Below are 25894 nucleotides of genomic sequence, written 5' to 3' on the forward strand. Positions count from 1 at the left end.
CCTAAATTCTTGCTTAGAAAAGGCAAAAAATTATGTTCTGTTGTCACTTTGAACTATAGCTCTTTTATTTTGTTTTAATCTGTGCTTTACCTGAAAGGACAGTGCAAAACTTGCCTTATCATGGGTGGCAAAATATACTAGCCAGCCTTGAGCATTAAGCATCTCTGTTTCCAGGTGGAGATTAGCAGTGAAGGTTTGGGCTTAGCCATTAGGAGCTTATTAGCCATTTAGGGCTTCTGAAACTGCTATTGCAGAACTGAGGGTGGAAGAATAAGCTCATACATTTTGCATGCACTTCTTAACTTGTGAACACTCACAACACAATGAATAAATCTGCTCATGAGGTCTTCCACTGGGGGGAAACAGACTAAAAAAGAAGAAGGTGTTGACTGTTTTTCTGCCCCTCCTTCCTCTGAAAGGCTTTCAGTAGCAAGGAGAAGTAAAGCCAAGCTGTTGTCCTTCTCTTGGGATTAGCTCCATCCAGGACGAGCAGTTGAGAGGAAAGTTTAGTACTCATCAGTCATGTTGCCTGCAGCTTCTGAGAGGCATTCTCCAGCCGAGTCCTTGAAAGACTGACACAGCAGAAGAAACAGATGTACCAGCATCAAGACAACCTTATTAGCCCTCCAAAGATTTTCATTAAATGTAATTCCCATTTGGATTTGTCTTTGCCATGTGTGTCTGATGTGTAACTCACTCCCCAGTGTTTGCCGCATGTCTCTTCTTGCACCCAGACTGCTGAATCTGAGCTCTGTGGCCTTCTGCTTGAGATGCTGGGATAGCAGCTCCTGATTTCAGTCTGCTCCAGGTGGCAGCTGTCACATACACTGAAGGTCCTCTCCCAGCACCTTCTGTTAGGCGTGTGGCAAAGCCTTACGTAGCAGCAGCAGAATTCAAATGCTTTTGAAAAATACATGATATATCAAAACGTAAAGTAAGTGAAGGGAGGCAGTGTTCCTCAGAAAAGAGGTTTGTAACATGCTTTAAAACTTGGAGTAAAACTTAGAGACATTTTCTGTAAATCAAAATGGGCTCTAAAGCTTCCAGAAAAGACTTTTCAGGGCTCAGTCAGTAGCTTATTTTCTAGATGAAGCTTCTGAGAAGGTGGAAGAAAAAGGTCTGTTCCCTTCTATAGCATAAAACTTCCCAAGACTGGAGGCAGGCCCTTTACCTGGTTAAAGCATGTTCTCTTCTGCCCCAAGCCTTGGTGGGCTCTTGTGTCCACTACCCAACCTGTCACAGTCAAGGTGCGGTAGGAAAGGTTTCCACTGCCCTAATTAGATAAACCTAGTGGCCTGTGAGTTACCAGCGATTCCACCATTGAAGAAGTAGCTACAAATAAATAGTATAAGATCGTCATACATGAGGCTTAGGTGACAGCAGGAGGCAAATTAACTAACCCTTGGAGCAGGAAAGAGGAATCAAGAAACCATTATTTTTTTTGCGATGTATTCCAAGACGCACACGGTTCTGGACAAACGTAGGGACTAGTTATTTACATCCACAGTGGGCATTGAAGTGAAGTTCTCACAGAGTTGAGCAAGGCTGTGTGCTAGGTCTTGCACCTGGATCAGGGCAATCCCCAGTATCAGTACAAGCTGAGTAGCCCTGTAGAGAAGAATTTGGGGATAATGGTGTGTGAAAAATTAGATATGAGCCAGCAATGTGCACTTGCAGCCCAGAAAGTCAATTGCATCCTGGGCTGCATAAAAAGGAGCATGACCAGCAGGTCAAGGTAAGTGATTCTCCCACTTGACTCCGCTTTGGTGAGACCAGTCCTGTGTCCAGCTCTGGGGCCCTCAGTACAGGAAGGACATGGACCTGTTGCAGAGGATCCAGAGGAGGCCACAAAAATGATCAGAGGGCTGGAGCACCTCTGCTGTGAGGACAGGCTGAGAGAGTTGGGGTTGTTCAGCCTGGACAAGAGAAGGCTCCAGGGAAACCTAATAGCAGCCTTCCAGTATTTACAGGGGGCTTGTAAAAAAAGACAAAGAGAGACTTTTTACCAAGGCCTGTGATGACAAGGAAGAACAGTTTTAAACTGAGAGAGCATAGGTTTAGATTAGATGCAAGGAAAACATTTTTTACAACGCGTGTGGTGAGACGCTGGAACAGGTTGTCCAGGGATGTGACTGCCCCATCATTGGAAGTGTTCAAAGCCAGGCTGGATGGGGCTTTGAGCAACCTGGTCTAGTGAAAGTTGTCCCTGCTCATGGCAGGGGTGTGGACGAGATGATCTTTGAAGGCCCCTTCCAACCCAGGGCATTCTATGATTCTAAAAAGGTGAAGGTGGTCTTGTCCTCCAGTGGACTCTGATTTCCTTAGTCTTTACAAACAGTACTGTCTGAAGATGTTCTTGCTACTAATTTCTTTCTCTGGTTCTTCTGGCAAAGCTATTGTGCACTTGTGCTGTGGGGCAGAGCAGGAGAATGACCCAACATAGAAACAGTCATGAGTTGATGTGTTTGGCTTTTATCCCGCACAGTTCCTCAACTGAACCACAGAACAGCCAAGCTGAGAGTTTTGCCAGTGCAGTGCAAGTCAGTATGCGCTGCAGCCGAAAGGCAGGAATGAATGGGTGTAGGAACTAGGGAGAAGAGAGGCAAAAGAAGGTGTCTAGGAGGCAGGAATACCCAGGAACACCCACCTTGTGCTGCCATCAAAAACTGTCCTGTGAAAACACAGCTGGAGTCATGGTGAGGCAGGAGAAACAAAGCCAGCAAGGTCTGAGAGATGTTCATTCCAGTTTCCCATATAATTCTTGCATTCCTGCTCTGGCCGGCATCTCTACAGAGAAAACCTTAAAGGGCAGAACTCACACAGCTCTGGTAATGACACAACTGATGTGTGAAGCCACCCAGTATTCACGTCTCAAGGTATTTTCTTATGAAATTTCTTCTTTCACTCTCTGAAACAGAGTACTAGATATGTTCTTGCTTTGTTGGTACTGCTTGGTGCTTCCACCTTCAGCGAACACTGGAGAGATGCAGCAAAGTAGCAGATTGTGCTGGCTCAGTGTTTCACTAGCTTTGTTTTCAGATGACTTTAACTGGTTACCATTCTTCACTTAGTCTTATTACTTCCTGTACTGAACAAGGTATTACTTGGTGATATTTTATTGTGCTTGGTGATGTTATACAAATTCTAAGCTGAACTTTTCTCTTCCATAGGATAAAAAATTTGTGGTTGGAAACAGCCAGTTTGAATTTGAAGCTCCTGTTGATGAATCAGATGAAGGAAAATTTTCATTCATGAGTAAAGAGGTAAATGCAAAAATATGATTCACCTACTAAACATATTCAGGGTTTGTAGACATGTTCCAGTATCCACATGTGTCCAGAAATATACAGGTAATATTGGTTTCCTTCAGAGAAGAAAGTCACCTCTGATGGAGATTCTTCTTTGGCAGTAGCAGCTTTGGCTCGGAGCTCCTGGGGTCTTCCCTCAAAGCCCTCAGTCTTTCTCTTTGGTTTCTCTAACTATGCGATCCATAAATTCATTGAACTGTCCCTGGAGGAATTCGGGACCTTTACTCTTTCATTTTCACTTTTTATGCAATCTGGTGAAACCGTTGAGGAAAAAGGATGAGAATTGCAGAGCTCTGCCTCTTCACATGCCAGTTCATTATCTTTCGCATTTTATCTCTGTAAAAATGGGAATGGTTAACAGTATGTTGTTGTTTGGCTACTTACTAGCTATGCTACTTTCACTCTGGTTTGTTTTACAGAGAAAGGAAATAATATTTAAAAAAAGAAATTAAAATTACCAAGCTCAAATTTGGACTCACAAATGTTATGTTGACTTTAGCCTTTATGTCTTCTAAGCTTACTGACAGAGTAGTTTTGAGAACTAATTGGCATTTATGCAGCATTTGAGCCTAGCACAAAGCATTTGCTTTATAAAGTCATTGTATTTTCCTTTGCTCTTTTTCTTTCCCACCGGTTGTTACTTTCAACTTGAGCAGAAGCTCCTGTCTTGGAGCATGTGAACCTTGTGCTTTGGCTATAACGAGGGGGTTGCACTGCAAAAGATGCAAGAGATTTCTTCTCCATGTGGTGTGAGTCTGCGGTGGCTATAGAAGTAATAGAGCCAGATGGTGTGGGAAGGGAGAGCTCAGCAGGGGCAGCAGCTATACTTACTGAATATGAACAGTACCTGTGCTACTTGCAAACCTATCACCAAACATAAATTAAATTAATGAAAAGCAGGTATTCAGATATTGCTGTCCCTTGGTACTTGAAAATTCTGATTGTGAAAGATTAGGTTCATTAAAGCATTTTTCTATAAATGTATTTCACCAAGATGAAAAAAAGACCATAAGGTTTGGGATATTTTCTAAAACCTTCACAGCTCTGGTTACTGAGAATCATAGAAAATGCGTGAAATCAACCTTCCCAAATGAAGGTACAAATATCTCTATTGTGTCATCTTTTCCAGTTCTCCTACAGTGCAAATGAGACCCTACAACTTAACTTATCCATAAGAACAGATAAGGTCAAGATTGACAGCAAACTGATGGGTAAGTATGAAGTACAGGATTAAAGGGAGGTTAATTACAGTAAACAGAAAACTATTCCTTTATAATTTGGAGTCATGTGAATGTTACCTTTGTAGGTTTTACTGGTTTGGCTGAAACAACTAAATCTGGCAGATCAAAAGTTATTAATACAGAATTAATGAATTAAACATCAGTGTGGTGTATATTAAAGTCTGTTTTAAATATCTTGCCATTATTTTCAAGTTTGCTTTTGCTCTGAAGGGCAGTCCTAATAGCAAAACTTCACACTTCAAACTTACTTAAGTAGTTTGATTTTATTTTTTCAGCAGCAATTTCCCTTCCCCAATGAACTTTCCCCGTCCAACAGCAGAACAGGGATCCTTTTTGCTGCTGCTCTTATGGGCTTCACCTGAAATCTCAACTTCCAGCTGTGCCTCACCTCAGACAGGTTCTGCAGTCTTTACATCTGCTGACAATCAGCAATACACGGAAACATTCAGTGTGCTTTCAGTTTGTTATTCATTTATTTCTATGGCAACAAAAAGTATATTAAGTGTTTTGTAGCACAAAGGCTTGGTCTCTGATATAAATTCCTGTATAAATATAAATTTCTTTGTATCTTTCAACATACAACGATGAAGCAATTTATCTGTGAGCCTAGTGCTGAGGTGAGGAAGCTCCATCAAAATCGTTGGAGCAGTATCTGGGAGCTGGGACCTACCTTACGCTCCTTTGGAGTGAAGTTTAAGGCATAATCGTGCAAAAACTGAGGCAACACACTTGTTACCTGTGTGATAAGTTAACATCAGGAAAAGTAATTCTGCCCCCAAGTAATTTCCCCTGCAGATTAAATCTTCAGACCATATTTTTCCATCCGTACAATATTCAAATTTATTCCTTTTCTTATTGGTATCATAGAAGTATGTTTTCAGAAGATTTTCCCTGTGGCTCTGTGTGCGGGGTTGAAAGCACTTAAAAGAGGACCTGGCATGAATGTTACAGGGAGGTCATATTACAATCTCACACTCTCTTAATTTCCATTCCAAAGGCTGTGGTGTTTAAAACTGCAGAATTTTGACCAAATACTCCCAATGTCTTTTTTCCTACTCTGGGAAAAACATAGCGGGGGGGGAGAATAGCTAAATTATTAAATAAATGTTATCATTCAAATTGAAATATTGAACCCTTGCAAGATGGGAATTGAAAAATTATCAACAAATGTCTCTTTATTGTAAAATAGATTTTTTTATAGTCCAAATTTTCTCCTGCTTTTAAATTTCCTTGCCATATAAAATCCAGAGTGTAATTTTTTTTATGCATCTTGAAAAGAATTAGCTTTGGGTATATGGTTGCTGCTGAGAAGCACCTTTGAACCTGCCAGTGAAAGAACCCTTTCTTTGTATAACATTTAGTGAATACTAAGTTACGATAGCGTTTTTACATCTCAAGCCATCAGGGGTTCTGAACAGTATGAAATCCAATATATCCCTTTTATCCTTTGTCCTTTTTATCAATGATTTCACAGCTGGTATCTCAAGGTGATGGATAAGAGTCTGAATCTAATGAGTGGCTTGCTGCTGGTACATTTAATGAGCTGATCAGTGAACAGGGGTATTGTTTAATGCTTTAAGGCCGTAGCTTTCTGCATTGCATTTATGCAACTGGATGTGAGAGGCATCAAGACATTGCAGCGCTGACATTGTTTGCTGAGGGATGGGATGAAAATCCCTGTCCAGCCGAGAAAGAATAACAAGTAATTCAGTAAACATATTCCTGTGCCCCACCGAGTGGCCATGTGGTGGTGTGGGTGGATAACACAGGCTTTAGGAAGGCAAGAGGAAGATTTTTTAACAATATTACCTGCTCCAGTCCCTGTGCAGCAGCCACCTGTCAGAGCACTGGATTAAGAAAGCAATCTGTTTCCTGCAAAAGCAATTCACAGCATAGACACGAGGAAACTTTTCCTTGCAGCTGCCAGCATTGTCTCTTCTGCTTATCAAGCAAACAGCAGCGTACCAGGGCTGTCAGTCTGGAGCTTCTCCCCAGCACTACATTCACATGCAACATACAGAGTGAATAGTTAACACACAAACTGTTGAAAATGTTCCTTGGGTTATGTTTTTTGCTCAGTGACTTCCATACTGATGTGCTCAGTATATAGAGCAAATGATGCTACTCCTGCTTTGTGCTCATCGACTCCTTGAGAATTCAAGATGGGGTTTGAATCAAATGGATGATCTTTCTCATTGATTCATTGTAGCAAATGCCAAAGTCCATCAGCTTTGCGTATACCTCCAATGATGTCTCAACTGAGTTTGTGCTGGTAAAGCTACTTGAAATCAAGTGGATATGCTGATTAGATGTAAAAAGTGTTAGAACCAGGCTTCATCATTGCATTAACTCTTCAGTGTAAGGGAAGGAATAAAAACCTGTTATTCTATTAAAGACTAGCTGTGAAACTGAATGCTGAGGTTTTAAAAGATGCAGCATTTACAGAAAAACCACCCTCATGGGTTATATGCTCTCATGAAAGTGGCAGAGAGACTGTAGCCAAGTTTTGGGCATCTGTAATGTTGTTCATGCCTAGCAGGGGCATAAGGGCACTGCTGAAAAATAATGAAAAAACAGCATTCTTCTTTTACTTTTTCATTTCCATAGAAATGTGACATGGCAGCCTCTTGGAATTAGATTTTAAAAGCTACTGCTGTTGCTATTATCTAGGAGAATATCAAGTGAATTAAAATGTTAGTGACTGGTTTTGCTGGTGTTCTTCCTAGAGTTCTGCTCTTCTGAGAATAAAAGTTTTTCTTAAACAGACTTCTTTTATGGTCTTTACCATATACAATCTCAAAGGGATTTGTCCTAGTCTCTCTTGCCCACATCTGATCACCTCTGTTTACTTCAGTTTGCTCCCTGTATCTTTAAGGTTGAAACTCCTTTGAAAAAACCCCGGTGTCATGAAGGGCACCATTTCTTGAGACCTAATGAGCACATAAAACAGCTCATCACTACTGGAAAGGGGAGATGTTGAGTCTCTGTCTTGCTCTCGCCAGTCCCTTCTGTGAGCACACTGAACTCCTGAAAGAGCACAGGAGGAAACCTGGGTAGCTTTCTGCTGTTCTGGTAGGTGAGGTTGATTTACAAGAAGAATCAACAACTGCCAGAGCCTTGGTGGCAGAGGGTGAGGTTGTATGGCCAGAAAAAGAGCAGCCCAAATGTAGAGCAAAGCAGGGATGAAGGGAAGGAGCATAAGAGGAGGCAGCGAGAAGTTTCCCTCTCTAAAATAATCAGCTTATCTTCCAGGGAAGCACAGCACTCACAGGCTGAGTGATCTGTGCAACTTCCACATTTCCCCTAGAGAAACATGTGGCGTCTTTTCAGTCTGTTTTCTTCTGGGCTGGCTCTCAAGTGCATCTCCAAATGTCTCATTGCAAGTCCAGGCTTTCCGTATGGTGCTGACCCACCCAGCTATGTCTCAAGGCTTTGCATCTATTTGGGAAAATTAATTTTGTTCAGTGACTGTGCATCATACTGGAGATTGATGTGGGCCAAAACAAGCTTAGTGTCTGGGACAGTTGGTGCGTGGTTCATCAGTAAGAGAGGCATGACTGTCAGACTTGATTTCTTGGCTCAGAAAAACTAGAATTAAACCACACTACAGAAGGAATAAAGCATACATCAGAACAGCAATTCAAGACAAAAGGGAAAATAAAAGCAAGAAAATGGAGAACAATGGAGAAGTGAATGAAGTATTAACTTGAACAAAGGATAACATTTCATTAAGTGTTAACTTTCTATTCATTTCAGGCTTTAGCAATGATTTTGGAAAGGCCCGAATGTCCTGGAAACAGCCAACAAAGGCAGCTCTCTTCCTTTAAATACACGACTGGCTGAAGTCCCGTGCCAGCTGATGTCTGTCCCCCCACTGAGTTTATATACCCTTCCACATCTGACTCCTGGTGTGCCAGGAGGACCCGTTTGTTTGACTAAGTCCATGAACAGTTATATAGGCAGGTTCACTGAGTATAGTCAAAGAAAGGACTTTGTACTTAAACATTTTGACAATGCTCAAGTGACAAAAATGTGTTTGGGTTCTACTTGGAATTTTATTCATACTCTGCACATAGACAGATTTCAGGTTTTTCTGTATAGGGAAAAATAGAGTTTTCTCTCAGAATCATTCAGGGGTTGAATGCAGAGCATGTGTATTCTTCACACAACTCAACTGAGCAACAGGCAGGCTTTGTATTTAGGATTAGTTTTCCTTCCTATGACATACTGAATATCCTTAAAACAGAGGAAAATGTCTAAGTGCATTTACTGTTCATATTTCAGTGACTCTGTACAACTGCTCTTATGGACGAAGCGACTGCAGCTTATGCCTTGCGGCCCGTGACGACTATAAGTGTGTCTGGTGTGAAGAAGATGGCAAGCCCAGCAAGTGCGTTTATGAAAAACTCTGTAATGCTCCTCCCACCGACACATGTCCTCATCCCGAAATCACTCGTGTAAGATTGCTTTTTTCTCTCCCTACCAGTGTATTATTTTTCAGGAGAATGCATCCAAGCAAGCTCATACTGAAAGGCATTTTTTTCCTAGGGTGTTAAGTAAGCCTCTGAAATAGCTGCAAGGAAATAATGCCAGTAGTGATGTGTGTGAGAGATTTGTAAAGACTCAAAATAAGAGACTGAATGGAGTCTTTGAGACTCCTTCTTTTTCAAGCCTTGTCCTCACTGTGCCAGAAGCCAGGCTAGCAGTGTATGCCTAAATGTGGCACTTGATTCTTGGGAATTAGCATGGATTTTTTTCTCTCCCTAAGTCCTTTCTACCTGAAAAAAATCTGTAAGAGAGGTTCGCTGCTCCTTGAAGTGCAAGCACTTAGCAAACTCATTAAAAGGCTTCAAACTAGACTAGTATTTAATAAGGGAGCAGTATGAGTTTGGCCATGATGGTGTATCTAAGAAGAAAATGGCAGTTAAATAGTTGAAGCCTGCCAAGGAAGGAAAATACCCTGAAATGTTGACAGAAAGGGTAGAGGAGAATGCCTGTGTGATAGCTGTGCCCAGATAAGGATTATTCGAGTGGGAAAAGGAAAATTAAGAAAAATAAAAGCAGCCTTATAGCAACCATCCAGTACCTAAAGGGGACCTACAAGAAAGCTGGAAAGGGACTTTTTTACAAGGGCATATAGTGACAGGACAAGGGGTAATGGCTTTAAACTGAAAGAGGGTAAATTTAGATTAGATATAAAGAAGAAATTCTTCCCCATGAGGGTGGTGAGGCACTGGGACAAGCTGCCCAGAGAAGCTGTGGATGCCCCGTCCCTGAAAGTGCTCAAGGCCAGGTTGGATGGGGTTTGAACAACCTGGTCTAGTGGAAGGTGTCCCTGCCCATGGCAGGGGAGTGGAACTAGGTGGTCTTTAAGGTCCCTTCCAACACAAACCATTCTATGAAAAGTGTTTTTGCTTGGGATACCGTTTGTACATCATTGTGAATTAAATACTAAATACTGAAATACTAGTTTTTTCAAGCCTTTTGTTGGTTTCAGATTTGAACTAAATATTTTGAATCATCTACACCAACAGTTGAATCATTTTTCAGCTAGTTTATTTATGGGTTGAGTGCAAAGGAATTGCCAGCGGCCAGAAGTTTTAGGAAGTTGAACCAGTGGGAAAATGGAGCAAGTGATTCTGGAGGTGGGCTGGGCAGCAGCAGCAATTTCTCTGCTCAGACTTACTTAGATCTAAGAAGCTCTGATTTTGATGGAGCAGACGTTAAAGTCCACACTTTCAGAAGCTGTATTTGTTTGGCTTCCAATCACTGCATTTGGGTGTATGCAACCTCTCTCTTCTTGATGGTAAATATGCAGCCCTCTGAAGGCTAAGACCTGAAAAGGTCTTGCTGGAGATGCTCCAAATACTACATAGGAAAGCAGGTTAGTCTCCCAGTAAATATTCAGAATTCAAGTGCCTGTTCAGGCCATATTTCAACCAGAGAAGCCCACTCCAACTACAGGATTTTCTCAGTCCTCATTTTAATTGCAATTTATTTAATTAGCATCAGCCCATGTACTGCAGCATCCTACCATTTGATGCAGTAAGACCAGGGGACTAGAGGAACTGTTGAAGACCCTCTGTGGGGCAGCACTGTGTGTTAGGAAGGTGCACTGTTCTGGTGTGAACCTGAAGGGAGAAAATCTTGGTAGAAATGCTGGAAAAGCTCTGTGGAATGATTGTGAGAGGAGCCCAATCCATTTGCTTTTCCAAGTCACAGTGCTTTAGTGGAGGAAGCAAACTTCAGACAGAGTAAACACCAGGCAGTAGTTTTGTACATAACAGTCTGCCACAGGAGACAGGGAATCTGCAGCTGATGAATTCTGGTTCTGAGCTGGCAAATGATTGATTAACATTAAAAAGTTACATAGTGTGTTTTTGTGGGGGTCCTACAAGGAACATCTTTTGCGTTTCAAGTACAAGTAAGCCAAAGTAGCTTTAAATAATATCAAAGAACAACGTGGTCACTGCATTATTTAATATTGCTTTTCTTTGCTTTCCTTCATGCAAACACAGATTGAGCCAAAAACTGGACCACTAAGTGGTGGAATTCTTTTGACCATAATGGGATCTAATTTGGGAATAAAATCAGAAGATGTAAAAAATATAATAGTGGCAGACAAGGAATGTCTTTTCAAAGAGGAGTTCTACTCTGTTTCCACAAGGTAAGTGCTGGATATTTTTCACAAAGTTTTAGAAGGAAAAAGGAATTTCTGTGCATTTCCAAAAGAAGATTATATTCCTCAGGTTATAAAATATTATCAATAGAAGAAAGAACTAGTGTGATATACCTGCAATATTTCATAGTAGCATGTCTGAGTCTTTATTTAAGATTCTAACACAGCACCAAATTTACAATAGCATACAATCACCCTGCTTCTGATTGTTTGAATTTTTTCCTTATTTGTTTGAAAAGCTTCCATAAACTTTTACTGCAGATATCTCAAGACTGTTTCTTGTTTTTAAATTAAAGGCATCATAGGTGTTCATCTAATCATTAAAGTCTTCGCTCAGTCTGAACCACAGTGCAGCCAAGCATACAAGATTTATGGGAAAATAGGCAAAGCAAGAGGAAGCTTAAATCTTTTTGGTTTAGTCCAGCCACAGTTTCTTTCCTGGAGGCAGGGAGGGTGCGCAGAGCTTTGGTGTAGCTTTAGATGACTAAGTTTCATCGCAGAGCCAACAAGTCCATGGGTGTTGAATTGCCTAAGGAGGTTGGTAGATGTTTTGTAGATTACTTGTCAGTGCCAAAAATTAAAACTAAGTGCCTAAATTCTTCTAGGCATCTAGGTGTTTACTACAGATTATATCAAGCATCTAATTTCAAGAGGGAAATACCCTTTTGATATCAGCTGGTAAAAAGCATAGCGTGAATGTTCAGTAGTAATATTAAGAGTAATGACATATTTTAAGCAGTGTGATTTTTCTTTAATTCACTTTTGATATTTAAAGTTGCAGTTGAAACCTTGGCTTTCTTTCCTCTCAGTTAATTTAAAGTGTAATAGAGTGACTTTTTGCTATTTCCATGTCATGTTTTGAAAACGATTTTGAAGATACCCAAGTGATTTTTTTAGCTTTTGAAAAATGTTTAGTGAGTTTGTGGATCAGGTATTTAAAAACTCCCCAGGCCCCTAGGACTTAAGAATGTATATATAGCTGTATATCTCTCACTGCTTCCCGAATCCATTGCCGTCGCTCATGCATTTACATGTTCATCACCATCTACAAAATTCCCCACTCTTTTACAATCATCTTTTCCCACTCCCTATTTTCAGTGTTTGCAAAAGCTGCACTGAATTGCAGCATAGCCTTACAAGAATTTCCCCAGCCTCTTGGCTTTTTCTAAAGCTTTTTGATATTTTTAAATACATGGAAAGGAGCCAGAACTGAGATGACTGGTTCCTTGTATCATAGCAACATTACTGGTTTTCTAAGATTTGCCAGTGTGGTAATGGGTGAGAACAAATGCCACTTGCATAATGTCATTTATCAATTTTGAAGGATGTTCTCCATTAGAGAAGCCTTGAAAAAAAACTTATTCAAAATCTCCAAATAGGTATCTATAAGTTTCTGTCTTTATCTGCCTCCATTCTATTGTTTTATTATTACCTTCTTTTATTTAATTGAATAGTTTAAAAAAAAAAAATAAAGTGCCTAGTCTTGCTTCCCAATCTTTCTGCAGTAAAAAGCCAGTCATTTTTAGGAGACAGTTGCTCCCATGGGCAGGAAAGCAGCGAGATTTAAGGCACTTAAAGCTGCTTTCTGACTCTTAAGGCTGCTTTCTGGCTCTGCGGTGATTTAATTGTTGGCCTTGGAGAAGTCTGTTCTCATTTGTAGTTTTCCATTTGTAAGGTGGGGGAAGGGAGGCAATGCCAACGCTGGGGAGGGGAGGGAACTTTTCTCAATTAAAATCCCTGCTGGCCACGTTATGGCATTCCTGCCACACACACCCCCTGGCCCTGGCCCCCCACTGCTTTCCCTGGCTTGACATATGGTAGAAATTCCTCCAAAGGCACCATTTCCTGTTTCTGCCTGACAAGAAGATACAACTTCCCAGAATACAGTAGAAAGATGATGAGGAACAGACTCAGGCAGCCGTACACATGCCAGGACATGCAAGAATTTAGAGAATTTTGTCCATTTGCCAGTAGCCAGGCAAAAAAGTCTGGAGTCATCTGCAGAAGGGCTTAACAATCCTTTTATTATAAGTCACAATTTAAGTACATTATACCCAGTAATTTGGGGGGGCTTGTGTTGTGGGTTTTTTTCCTATTTGAGTCTCTTTTTTTTTTTAAGCAGCGGTGCACTGCTTAAGGAAGAATAGCAATAATCCCGGAGAGAAAGAGTGAAAGAAATGAGCAGCGCTCCTCAGGGTGTGTCCTACATGAAACTGTCTGCCTGCGCAGGCTGCAAACATTACATACCTCCTTATCTGACTGTATTATCAGCTTCCCATTAAGCATTTGTCCCAGTTTTCAAGTGTGTTGAATCCTTATTGCATTTTCATGCTTATATTCTATGGATCACCTTGTCTGAAATAAAAACGTAACCATCCCAGCTACCACTCAGCAGCAGCGTTAGTTAAGGCAGTGTTTTCTTGGCCAGTGTTACTTGACCTCTGATTTTGCATGTGTTATCTGAGGATTTATTTTCAGAGAACAGTAATTCTAAAGGGATTTTGACTGTAGGCGTGAAAATACTGTAGTTTAAAATTGAAAGACAGCAGGATACGCAACAGAAGTACCAGCAGCTAGAACACACAAAGTGATAAGATGGCTGACGGTCTCATTCTTACACCAAGGGGGGAGTTCTTTGTTTTTTTAACATCACACGGTCCATTGAAAACCTTGTGTAGGTTTGGAGAGGTTCATCTCTGACTTCTTGGCTGAATTTGAGTCTTACATAGAAGGCACCTCTGTAAACAGACTGCTAAAGTCGCTGCTGTGTACAGTGCCCAAGTTTCAGTTTCGTCTACCTTTAAATAGAAGAGTCAACTGTTCTTGGATGTTTTTGCTGGGAATCTGAGGCAGCATTCAAGTATCTCGTGTAGGATGACATGAAGTTAGTGCTTTTGCTGGCAGTGTGTGTGGTGGCTCACATACATTACATTGCTTTTGCAGCTGTTATTTCTCACAGATAAACTTACATTCGTTCTTGCTAGGATTGTATGTCAGGTTGGACCAATGAATGAACCCAAACAAGGTCAAATTGAAGTTAACATCAACGGAAAATTGGGTAAATCACCCAGTGAAGTGCTGTTTACATACCAGGTAAGTGCATTTTTTTCAGTGCATTTTTATACCCTGCCCATGGCTTAATCTAGAAGTTCACCTGTTAAGCACAGAGTTGCTTGTGTTTGCCTTACAAACTTTGTTTCTTCAATAGCACTGTCATTCAAGTATATTAGAAAACACTTAACTTGAGCATTTCTTTATACAAAGGGTGTACCAAAAATCTATTCTGATCAATAGATCCGGAGTCTCAAAAGAGGATGATGTTGTTTGCACTTGTAGTTAAAAAGATGTGGTAGAAAAGAAACCGTAATAAGTTTATTACGTAGTGATGTATTATCTCTTAAGTGCCGCTATTGAATAAAAAAGTATCAGCACTGCAAAAATTAGGTATTCTTTAGATGCACTGTTGGTGCACTATTTTAATCACAGTGTTTAGTCTAGCCAATGTTCTTAATTACGAGAATGGATGCAGAGCAGCTGAAGAATAAGTAATGAAGGTACATTAATTTTTTAATAATTTATTTCATTCAAAAATATGGCATGCAGAGCCACAGACAGCATAATGTGTGTTCATATTACTCGTGTGCTTTGTTTTCAGTGTCACTACAAAGGAGAATATCATTTGTGTCTGAATTGCTTTACCCTAAATGTTTCTCTAGATTATAGCTGGTGTAGCCTGTGGTTTTGGCAGCAAGTAGTTTTATCTGTATGTATGAAGTCTTCAAAATTTATAAGAGCCTGTGATAGTTAAGACATTTAAGTAATCCCTGTCCTCATATTGATATTTAAAATTACACCTATAAACTGTAAATCTATGAAACATAAAGAGCTTTTATCTTCTCTCTTATTTAAACTTCTGTCTCATTAATGCTTGGTATCTTGTGAGAAGAAAAAGAAAGGAGTCGGCAGTAAGCAGTGGAAAAATTCAGGAATGGCATTCAACTGAGAAGAGGATATTCCTGTTTGTGCAAAACAGGCTAGAAGTGTTTTTGTCATAATTTCCAAAACATACCTTCTTTTCCTCTAAAAAAAAAACCAAAAACCCACCACACACAAAACAAAACAAAAAAAATCCCAAACAACACCCTTTTTTTGCTTGAAAATGTCTCTGTTCCTTTGTGGAAATGTAGGTTATAATTAAGTCTTTCTCCCCTGATCTCAGTTATCTTTGCCAGAAAACAACAACATAATCTCCTGCATTGATGTGTTTGTGGTCTCTAGGACAGAGGCTATGGCACTAAACCCTACATGAGATGAGGTTTTGACATGAGTCTGTTTTGTTGGGTATGTTTTACACCAGTTCTCCTGTGCTTCTCCTGTGTGTAAAGATTCTGCCATGGTTTGCATGAAAACCACATGAAGACGTTATGAGGTGTGTTGAAATGTGATCTGAAGCCCCCGTGTAGGCTTCAGAGCCTTTCTGTGAACTTGTTCTGGTGCGATTTCCTGCTCAGCCCATCTGGGAGGCAAGATACGCAGCCACTGATTTTGGCTGCTCAAGGGAAAGATTCGTGATCACCTGTCAGTGAGGCGTGGGGAGAAGCCACTGTCCACAGGGCTCATATAGGAGGACGTTTTTCCTGCAAGCCCAAGACTTTCTCTGGGCCGATCTCTGCCTGCAGGTTACTGAAACATCAGATACCTAATCTAACTGCTGATAAAGAGCATTTTATTTGCTGCAAAAATCTTTCCATTTGGACCCTATTTGCAAATTGCAAAGCAATGGCAAGTAATACAGTTCATGCCTTAGAACTGGTAAAATTGGTTTCTGTTTTCATTTGTCTTTCTTGCATGAGAAAATGAAGCCAGCTGTGGACTGCAATAGGATTAAAGTCAGTACAGGGGTGTCGCATTCACATGCACCTCTACAAGTGAGACACGAGCACTCTTGGCATGAGAACAGACAATCAGAGCAGACAGTTGCCTCAGTTCATGTTGTCTTAAAAGCTACAGTCTTGTTTCACTGCTGTTTTCAGGCAGTTCTTTGGTGAATTCTTTCAGCAGACATGCAAAATCTGTGCTTTGTTTAAAACCTCTTCTATTCAGTATATACAAGGAAAGAAAATACTCTTCTTTCCAAGAGCCTTCCTAAAATAAATTTTCTATTATATATTTCCCCCTTTATTTGGCACATTTTCTGGCTACCCTCCTGCTGGTAATTATCACTGTTTTTACTGTGTGCTCTGATCACCCAAAGCACAATAGCTTCATCTTTAGCAGGGACCACTCTAAACATGGTGTGCAGCGGCACAGAGCAGATGTGGGCAGGCAGCGCACAGGGAGACAATGCGGCCACTCAGCCCCATTGGTCTGCATAGACCAGAGGTGTTACCGTACTCCCACAGGCTCAACCTTGTACATGTGACTAATGTCTACCACCAAAGGCGCATAGTCATCAAGTAGATTAGACATAAGGAAGAGGTTTTTTTGATGATGAAGGTGGTGACACACCAGAACAGGTTGCCCCAAGAAGTTGTGGCTGGCCTGTTATTTGAAGCATTCAAGGTCAGGTTGGATGGAGCTTTGAGCAACCTGATCTAGTGAAAGATGTCCCTGTCAATGGCAGGGAGGATTGGACTAGGTGATCTTTGAAAGGTCCCTTCCAACCCAAACCATTCTATGATTCTATAAGTACTACTACATTTGGCTCTTGTTGATACCTAGTCTGAACAATGAGATGCGTTTTTAAAGCTGGATTGATGAGGATCAATACTCAGCACAACCTGGGGCTCAGAGCCATGCCTCTGCCCCTTCTGCCAGCACAGTGTATTTCTGAGCTGAAGAACATGTGAGATCTCCATTAAATGAGTCAAAAATCCAGTTAAAAGGGAAGCCATGGTTTCAGCTTAAAATTACTTCTGAACTAAAATGCCATGGTCCGCAAGAGTTTGTGCTGTGCAGCGAACACCTCATCTGTGTTTCCTGCGTAACAGGGGAAGAAAGTTCCATTTCTCCCTGCCCATCACAATTTTTCTGTCTAACCTGAGTGCTGTTCAAGCCCAGCCATTCCAGCGAAATTAAATTCTGATAGCCCAGTCCTCCTCTACTGACATTTCTGTTTTTTCACTATAAGCATGATCAGGCAATAACCATTCTCCTGTTTAGTGAAACAGAAATGAACTGATGCTAAATTTTAATATCCAGCTATGTGGTACATCTGGAGCACTGAGAGCTTGGCTGGTCTCTAAGCGGGTGGAGCAGAAATGCAGCTGAAGGCCAGTCCCACTTTTTTGTTTGTTGTTAATTTTATCTGATCTCCTTGTTACTATAACAGTGAGAAGTCATACCAAAGGAAGGAGCTAAGCTTTTCCTAGATATATGGCCCAGATTTGCTGATCCCATACAAGCGTGATTCCTTTCTCAGAATACCTCATCTTCAGACTCCAGCCACCAGAACCAGAACTTGCAGCTTGTTCTGGGGTCTTCTAGAGTCTGTTTGCAAGAGCAATTATGTGAGTTGTAGGCTGTGAAGGTTCAAAAGACTATATGGTTTCAGAAAGCTCAAATAAATGCAAGGTGGTGAAAATTAGAGGTAGAACTTCGCAAAAGTGTAATATATTTCTGAGGTGCTGAAGGCAGTTTAGGGACTGGCTTGGAAATAATGACTTTTAGTAGATCAAGAAGTCTGTTTGCCTAAATGAGATGAGTAACCAAGAAGAGGAAGAATGGGAGGTAAATTAGAGTCTGATCCAAAACCAAGCATGAATATGGCTATTCACCATACTAGAAGTCTGAATGTGAACATGAACAGCACAGTTACATTTAAGAAAGTGCACTCTTCCACCTCAATCTACTCCCACTTGGCAGTTTCCTCTTACCTCCATCCTCTGCTTTCCTTATTGACGTTTAATGCAATGGCTCTGGGAGCTCTCACCAGTGCAGTGCCATTTGTGCCATAAGGCTTTTGTGTAGGGTTTTAGCTTGCTCCTTGGTTTTTTTCTAAGTCTTTACCTCAAGACATACATTTTATACTGTAGTTGGAGGCTTTGAGTGGGTTTTTGCAGCGGGGTATGTATTACATGCTTGCTGCCACTATGATTGATGGTGATAAACCACACATCTGCAGCAGTCTGGAATTGTTTCCAGATGATCGTGTATTATTCTTGAGTCCTGGAGCACATCTTGTCTGTGTGTCGGCCTGCACAGGGGCCAGGAGAACTCCTGGGTAGCTGTGAGTTTCAGAGAAGCTGTCTCTTCCTCATGTGGATATTATTAGACTTAATTCTTTGTCATCTGAGCTATGCACTTAAGTCCATGTCCCAGCATCCAGCGCTTGTGGTTCTGCTTGAAAGCTGCCGGTGAACACTGGCTGTATGATAATGCAGACTTTCCAGTCATGCATGCTTCCATTTCTCCATCTAACCTGTCAGCAAAGCTCTGTGGTCTTTTCAGGAAATCATGTGGTGTCTGCCTCACGATAAAAAGATGCTGCCTGCAGTCCAAAAAATTAGTTGTTTGAAATACCAACCCTTTGCATAAACATCCCATCCACAGCCAACAAGCACACAGCGTGCACTGCCAGGTGGATGCTCTGCCTGGGCACCTGGAGTGGTTGGGGCGTTTGATCAGCTCACACGGCCTAAGGTTTGGACAAAGCAGCCCCAGAAGGGGAGGACTCAGCGCGCTTCTCCACTGTTGCAGAAATAACCCAGGAACTGAAGCCTGGTTTGTGTTGTGGAGGCCAAGAGGAGGCGAGCTGGTGGGTCAGGTCAGCCACTGCGGCGAACACCAGGCTGCCAAGAGCGCGCAATGGAAATTCTCTGGTTGAATATCCTGTGAGTGGGTGGCTTGTCTGAAGAAACAAGAAGCAGGCTCCCTTGAGTCTGAGAAAGGAGGGAAGTAGAGGGGGAAAGAGCGGTTTCTAATGACTTGCATGCCCTGTTCAGAAACTTAATTTAGCTCCCGTGGTTACCTTTATAGTCCATGAAATGACATTGTGACCTCTAAGAAGGTGGCTGGTATCTACAGTACTTATGCCTTTAATGCCTTTAATTTGTGTGTGTTATATACAAGAGTTGGCAGAATAATTTGGCTTTCAGTGTGGGACAGATAATTTTGGTAAAAATTAGTTGTTTTACAGACCTGCTTCAAGACCCAGAACTTACTACAGCTGGGGCAAGGATGAAGAAGGGGAAAGGCTACTTGTGGAGGCAAGATAAATGCAGAGCAATAATATGCTCCGTACATTTGTGAAAATCTTATCCACGTGTGTGTGCGCTATCATCAGGTCCTTGACACAGCATCCCTGTGCTCTGCTGGTGTGGAAGCACAAGAGCCCATTCCTACTTGTGAAGGTGTGCACTTGGATCAAAGGCAAACCCTCAGTCAGAGGTCACTGCCTACAGGAGCTAGCAGAGGGGAGCTTAGGTGGCTTTGCCATTTGCTGCCCATCATGTCCATTTGAACACATCCATCTGTTGCTGCTTCCCCTTGTGCTGCAGCTGGCATCTCTCACAGCATCACTCTGCCACCATCCTCTTTTCCCTCCCCAGTTGTCTCTCTGCTCGTGGTCTGGCACAGTTGCATTTTCTCCAGCATCCCCCTCTGAAGCACAGTCTTCATGCCAAGGTTTCCTTGCATCTCCATTAGGCTTCCCTCCTCTGTTGCCTTCCAGCTGTTCCTGAATTTCCAGCCCCTTTTTGTGATCCACCGGTAGCCTCTTTGGTGGCTGGTTGTTTCTCTGTTTGATTTTCTGCATTAGTGAAGGTTAAAGGATAACCACTTTTATCTCTGTGGTGTAGTTCTTGGGCTAGAAACTGCCTGCCACAGATTAATATTATAGCAGATAGTATCCCTAGTTACAGAATCATGCCCAAGAATATAAAATGTTGAGGATGTGCTTGGTGACAGATGAGTGGAAAAGTAGAGAAATGGAAAAAGATGACACACAGAACCTGGGAGATGCACCACAGGAGCACAGTCCTGCTGTTCTTGAGTGCTGTGCAAGGGACCAGAAGTGAGTTGGCTGGACATGACAGTGTAAATCAGGAAAGCTGCAAAGCAAATAAAGTGAGTGAAAAAGAACATGAATCAGCCTGGCAGATCAGATCCCAAATGCAAGCTGGGTGAGTGAAAAAGAGGCTGGGGGAATGATTCTCTTTTGCACCTGCATATCTTTAATGGGAAAATTGCAATGAAGCGGGATAAAAAAGGAGAATAGCAGTAACCCCACTGTCAGCCAGGTAAAAGCTGCGCTTTGATTTGCCACCAGCAGACCAGAGAGATCTAAAATGCTGCAAGCTCTTTGAAAGCATTTTCAGCCTGTAAAAAGGTATCCTTTTACCAAAATTGTAATCAGAAACCCAAAGAAATAAGACATCACCTTCCTAACTGTGCAAAAAGACTAACTGCAAGTCATAAGATATTAAAGATTAAAAAGTTAATTCTAGATTAATAAACAGGGTGAAAAAATGTAAGAGCTGAAATGTGAATTCTCAGAGGGTCTGCAGGAGCTGTGCAAGAGCAGCAGTCATACATTGCTAATAAGTAAGTTCGTGTCTAAATGTGATTATAAGTGGAACAGACGTGGAGATAATTTGCCCTCTAGCACATAGAAAGCATGAAACTACAATGAAAAATATATCAGCATTTCTGTGAACAGATTTGTAAGTAGGAGGAAAAGGATACAAACAGAGCAACCAAAGGAAAGACTTCTGGCTGTGGTGGAGAAAGCAGGACACTGGACAATGGCCTGAGTGTGAAGTCATATACATACTTGGGCCAGTGCAAGCTGGGTTTGCCCGTACTTTTTTTTCCAGTACTTCTATGCTGAAAAAGCACAGAGCACCTCAGACAACATATTATTGTAAGACTATGACATTACTGGGAGGCAAAAACAAAAAATACAGTTTGTGAAGCTCACATTAGTCCCTGATGCACAGATAAGGCAGTGGCGCACAGGAACGCAAATGCCATGTAAGGGAATTCATTAGTATTACAAAGAGAATAAATGAATTTGCTACCGAACAAACTAGCACTATTTGAACATTAGGTATCCATAAGCAGTGTACAAGGACTTAGAAATTGCCGTTGTCTCACTGTTTCAAATTATTTTTCAGGATAAACCATGCAGTAGGGAGCAAGATACACCTGTTGACATGTTGGACTAGATGATTGTTGTAGGTCTTTTCCAACTGAACTTTTTTATTCTATGCTCTGGTATGTTGTGCTATGCTAAATAGCATAGCTGTGGATGTGCATGTGTTTTACCAAAACTGCAAATCCACTTCCTACATGACGTGAGCATGAAAGCATAAGGCGGTGGAGAGTTCTGGTGGTGGCAAGTCCCTCCCCTGAGAAATGACCTACCAGACTCAGCAGCAAATGGGTCACTGAACAACTGACAGACGTTGGAATAGGCTTTTTAAAAATTAGACTGTCAAAAATCCCACATAATGAGGTAAGCTGTTATTGCAGAAAAGATTTAGGCTCAAACACCAAACTACCTGGAAGACACGAACAATATTTGCCTGGTGACAAAAGGAGAAGCATAGAGCACTTAAACCTGAAAGAACATTCCAAGCAAAATAGGAGAAAGACTGAAATATGTATGAATTATGATCTTCTACACTACAAGGAATTATAAAACTAGGGTTAAATTAGTGTGTGCAGAGTTGTTTAATTTACTGTGTTCATGAGAAATGAAGTCTCACCAAGTCCTCACAAGGGCTGACTTTTCCAGAAGAATTATTATATGGCTGCTACAAATTCCATATAGGACACACGAGCAAGTGTTCTGCTTAACGTTATAATTGCACCAAGCACTGCAATGTGATGTTACAGTGGAGCGCTGCGATGTTACAGAAAGTGTGACAGTGAGCAAAGATCCCGAGGCGCAGAGGTCTGAAAATGAAAGTGGAGTATTTATTTTGACAGCAGGTGTGCTTCTGATTCAGAGACTGAAATGAGAAAAGGGCAGAAAAAAGGAGAGAAGAAATCCGTGGGGGGATTTTGAAAAGGTGGCATCACTGATCTTGCAGCACTTGAGGTCCAAGGTTTATCGGTGCCGTTTGCAACGGTTGAACACTCAGTATCACTCGGGGTTGAGTCCAAATTAAAGGAGGTTGCCTCTTGGTAAAGCAGCACTTCTATTATCCCTCCGACAAGGTGTGCAGTGAAGGATTTACCCTTTGCCCCGCATTTTCCTCTGCAAGGAGAAGGAATCTCATGCAGGGCTGTTGTAAGTAACGCAGAGCTGAATAAGCTAAGGCTGTATGAGATAAGAGTAGACCTGGTAGCATCCAAGGGTCTGAACCTCTCTGTCCCACTGGTGAGTGCTGTGTCAGCTGTGGGAAGGAGCTACCTTCTCCTTCACTAGCACGATTCTTGTTGAAGGCGTGTACCACCACTGATGGTACCTTTTCAGATTATCTTGGCAAAATATTTCAGATTATCATTCAGCAAAATATTGGAATCTCGCTGATCCTATCTCCCTAATTGCATTTTTGAAAGGTGCTTTCTGGTTGAGAAATTAGGTGAACCAATTTTTTTCTTTATTAGTACTCCTAAGAAGACTACCTGGTGGGCCAGTGTAGCTTTGCTTTTTCAATCATCCATGCATACTTTAGAAGAGCACTAAAAGTTGGCTGTAGCACGTAGGTTTTGCAATAAAATGGTTATTAAAATAGTTTAAATTCTTGATAATTTATTTTAAGTACTTTTTATTTCTAACAGGTCCTTAAGAGGAAGGAAAAGGGGAAAAATATTAAACAGAAAATATCAAGTTAAAATTAATCAAATCATTTTCCTGACAGGTTTACGGTAACAAACTGTTACTATACAATGCTTTGTCTTAGCACTCATGCTGAAGAATTCCTCTGCACACAGAGCACAGTTCAGCTTCTCCTTATTAGATCATCTTTATGAGGCGTCCACAGTATTTGGTCCCTGGAGAGCTCTTGGTATTTGCAAAATTACTTTAAATGTGTTAAATAAGAATACTTTGAATTAAGCTGTTTTAAAACAGCCCTTTGAGGAACTGCTGCAAGACTGCAAGATTCAAGAGAAAATAAGGGTTAAACCATAGCTATTCGACCTCCTCCTGGGCTGCTGCCTGCTGTCAGTCCCAAAGTGGTTCTTGGCCTCCGTTTTCCGTTCAGCCCGAAGTGAAGCTGAGATGTACTGACCCCGCGGTGCGGCTGTGCCATGGCTGGGGTGGGGTGCAGGTGGCGTCTTCTCCTGTCCGGTGTCACTGGGCTTTAGCTGCCAGCAGAGCTGGAGTCTTGCTGACTAAAAAACAATTTCTGGGGAAAATGGAACAGGTATTTGTTTCATTTCCCTCTTGCTGCTGTGTTATTCAGAGATAACTTTGCTATTTGGTTACCTATATATTCCTGTTCACATGGAGGCAAATGTACACCACCACTGAAAGCTCCCACAGGTAAAATGGTACTGGATGGTCCTGCTCCAAGTTTGTGGCTCACTCAGTGTTCACTGGTTGTTCGTCCTGCCGAAGTTAGCCATCGCATAACCCAGCAGAACGTTAACAGGGCAAGTATTTCATATTTACAGTAAAAAAGGAATACAACTCTCTAGCAGAAGTTCTTAGCAAACTTCCATTAATTTTTTTATGCTGAGGTTACAGAGAGCAGTGGTGTGTTATGATTCAGAAACCTTTTCTTGTTCCTTTCCTTGCTAAGTTTCTGCTTAAAGGCTTGACTTTAAATGGTTTCTTATGCCTTTCCTTTTAAATCTGTCCTTAGAGCCTAACCTTTCAGTAGAGGCAGTATTTAAGGAAAAGGCTACGAGTTTTAACCAGTTTTTCTGAGGTTCAGGGATAACTAATTTGCCCATGCTGATTCTTTGGTGGTTCTTGGGGTATATTTTCTCCTGAAAGTTATCCCAGGCACGTGATGCAGGTAATCATTGCTGTGGATTTTTGCTGCAGATGACAGTGATCCAATGTGCATAACAATCTATAGCAATTGAAATTTAATTTGAAGTCAATAAATGGTATGGTTTTCTGTCCATGTTCTACGGTCACCGTACAATGTTTCGTACATTTTTATAAGCAATTTATTACTGTGTATTTTATATAAAATTTTGATTGTAATTTTTTCAGCCAAAAAAAGGTGTTCCAAAAAAGCACAAATGAGACTTTCTTTGAGGCACATATCTAGACTCGTGTTGATTTAAACTTCAAGTGTGATTTTTAAAATTTACCCTCACATGCTTTATTTCAATTTAGCTTAAATCAGCAAGCAATTAAATCCAAAGAAGAGTGTGCAGAGAGAGGGTTGTATAGACCTAAGAGAGCAAGTTTTAGTCAATTCTGTTATATTGAATCAAGGCTCCTTTTTGCTTAAAAGATGCTTAAATCTGACTGTGAGTCACTTCCCCACATAAAATCTTGTAACCCAAATGATTTATTAAATTAAAAAGAAATCAAAGGTTAGCATGTGAGAGCAGTCATATGCTGCAACAATGTACATCTTGAGGAGTGAAGGGTTTACAAACAGTCTTCTCTTAGGGAAGAAAAGCAATTGACACCCAATTAGTGTTAAAGCATATTCCTAAAGCTCAATGACTTGAGAGCAAATTACAGTTGTCATTGTGGATTTGTGAAGTGTGCTGAACCATGATGCATTTGTTCAGAGGGAAGTTACTCAGACATGAAAATATAAAACAAGCACAGCAAGTATGAGTTCTCTGCGTTCCTATAATATCTGTGCTTCCATAAAGCAAATTTGTAAAGTAACCATGAGGTCCCTGGGATGCATTTTTGTGGATTCCTGCTGCTTGTTAAAAACCTGTTGATGGCTCAGTGAGCTTTGAACCAAACTGTGGTACATCAGCCCCCTTCCTCCCTGCCATTTGTGGGCCCTGGGTTTTGTAGCTGTGAGATGACACAGAGATTGCAAATCTGTGCCTGAGCAAAACAATACAGGGGAAGGGTTTTGTTGCATGATTAGTATAGTGTGGGCTTGCTGCTCTCTTTCTGAGCAGGGTTTTTCACCTCTTAGAGTGGGAGACCAGTGTGATGGTGACCAGGGAAACACTGATCAGTAAGGGAACTTTTTGAACTTCTTTTCTCTTGCTTTATTTGTATGTGCTTCATATGAAGTAGCCCCAGACCTGGACTTTATTAGGTGGAGGAGAGCAGATGTCTTGTACAAATATACATGAGATTAGGAAATAAGTTTATTGCTTATTTGACTCATTTAAGGAAAGCTTGTGTTTGAATATGGATGAAGAAGCACAGTTATACATCAGAAAAGGCATTACCTACTCCCAGCCTCCCTAAGCTGTTGAACTGGTGCACTTTTGCATGTGCAGGGTCCTTTGTAGCAATGGCCCTGCCACACACTTGGACCTGGCACCCCCTCTGTGTGTGCTGGGTGGCCTGGGACCACCCCATTCCCCGGGACCACCCCGCAACTGGTGCAGGCCACGGCCTCTGTCGCGGCATGGGGGCTAGGCACGTCCACAGGCACGGCCAGGCCGTGGAGTCGGTTGTAGCCCACCTCATGTGGCTTGCACGGCTTGGGTCATCCTCTTGATTCAGCAGCTCCAATGCTGTCCTGAATAAGGATGCTTTTCTCAACTAGAAGCAGGGACTACTTAGCGATGAAGTAATTAAATTGCACTGTTCATGAAAAGCCTTCACTGTC

General features: G+C 41.5%; 1 protein-coding gene across 9 annotated transcripts in view; it reads left to right on the forward strand.

The window, feature by feature from the left end:
• PLXNB2 (plexin B2) overlaps positions 1-25894 on the forward strand; it is a 258102-nt gene that overhangs the window by 196196 nt on the left and 36012 nt on the right. For all 9 annotated transcript variants that reach the window (XR_011737046.1, XM_065831686.2, XM_065831720.2 and 6 more), the window contains 5 exons: positions 3171-3263; positions 4438-4519; positions 8834-9006; positions 11068-11216; positions 14213-14321. Coding sequence is in view for 8 of the 9 variants with exons in the window: in XM_065831686.2 (XP_065687758.2) it covers positions 3171-3263; positions 4438-4519; positions 8834-9006; positions 11068-11216; positions 14213-14321 (606 nt within the window). In the remaining variant the exon portion in view is untranslated. The remainder of the gene's footprint in view (positions 1-3170; positions 3264-4437; positions 4520-8833; positions 9007-11067; positions 11217-14212; positions 14322-25894) is intronic.

Source organism: Patagioenas fasciata, chromosome 1 (genome assembly GCF_037038585.1).
Source record: "Patagioenas fasciata isolate bPatFas1 chromosome 1, bPatFas1.hap1, whole genome shotgun sequence".
NCBI classification, from domain to species: Eukaryota; Metazoa; Chordata; class Aves; order Columbiformes; family Columbidae; genus Patagioenas; species Patagioenas fasciata.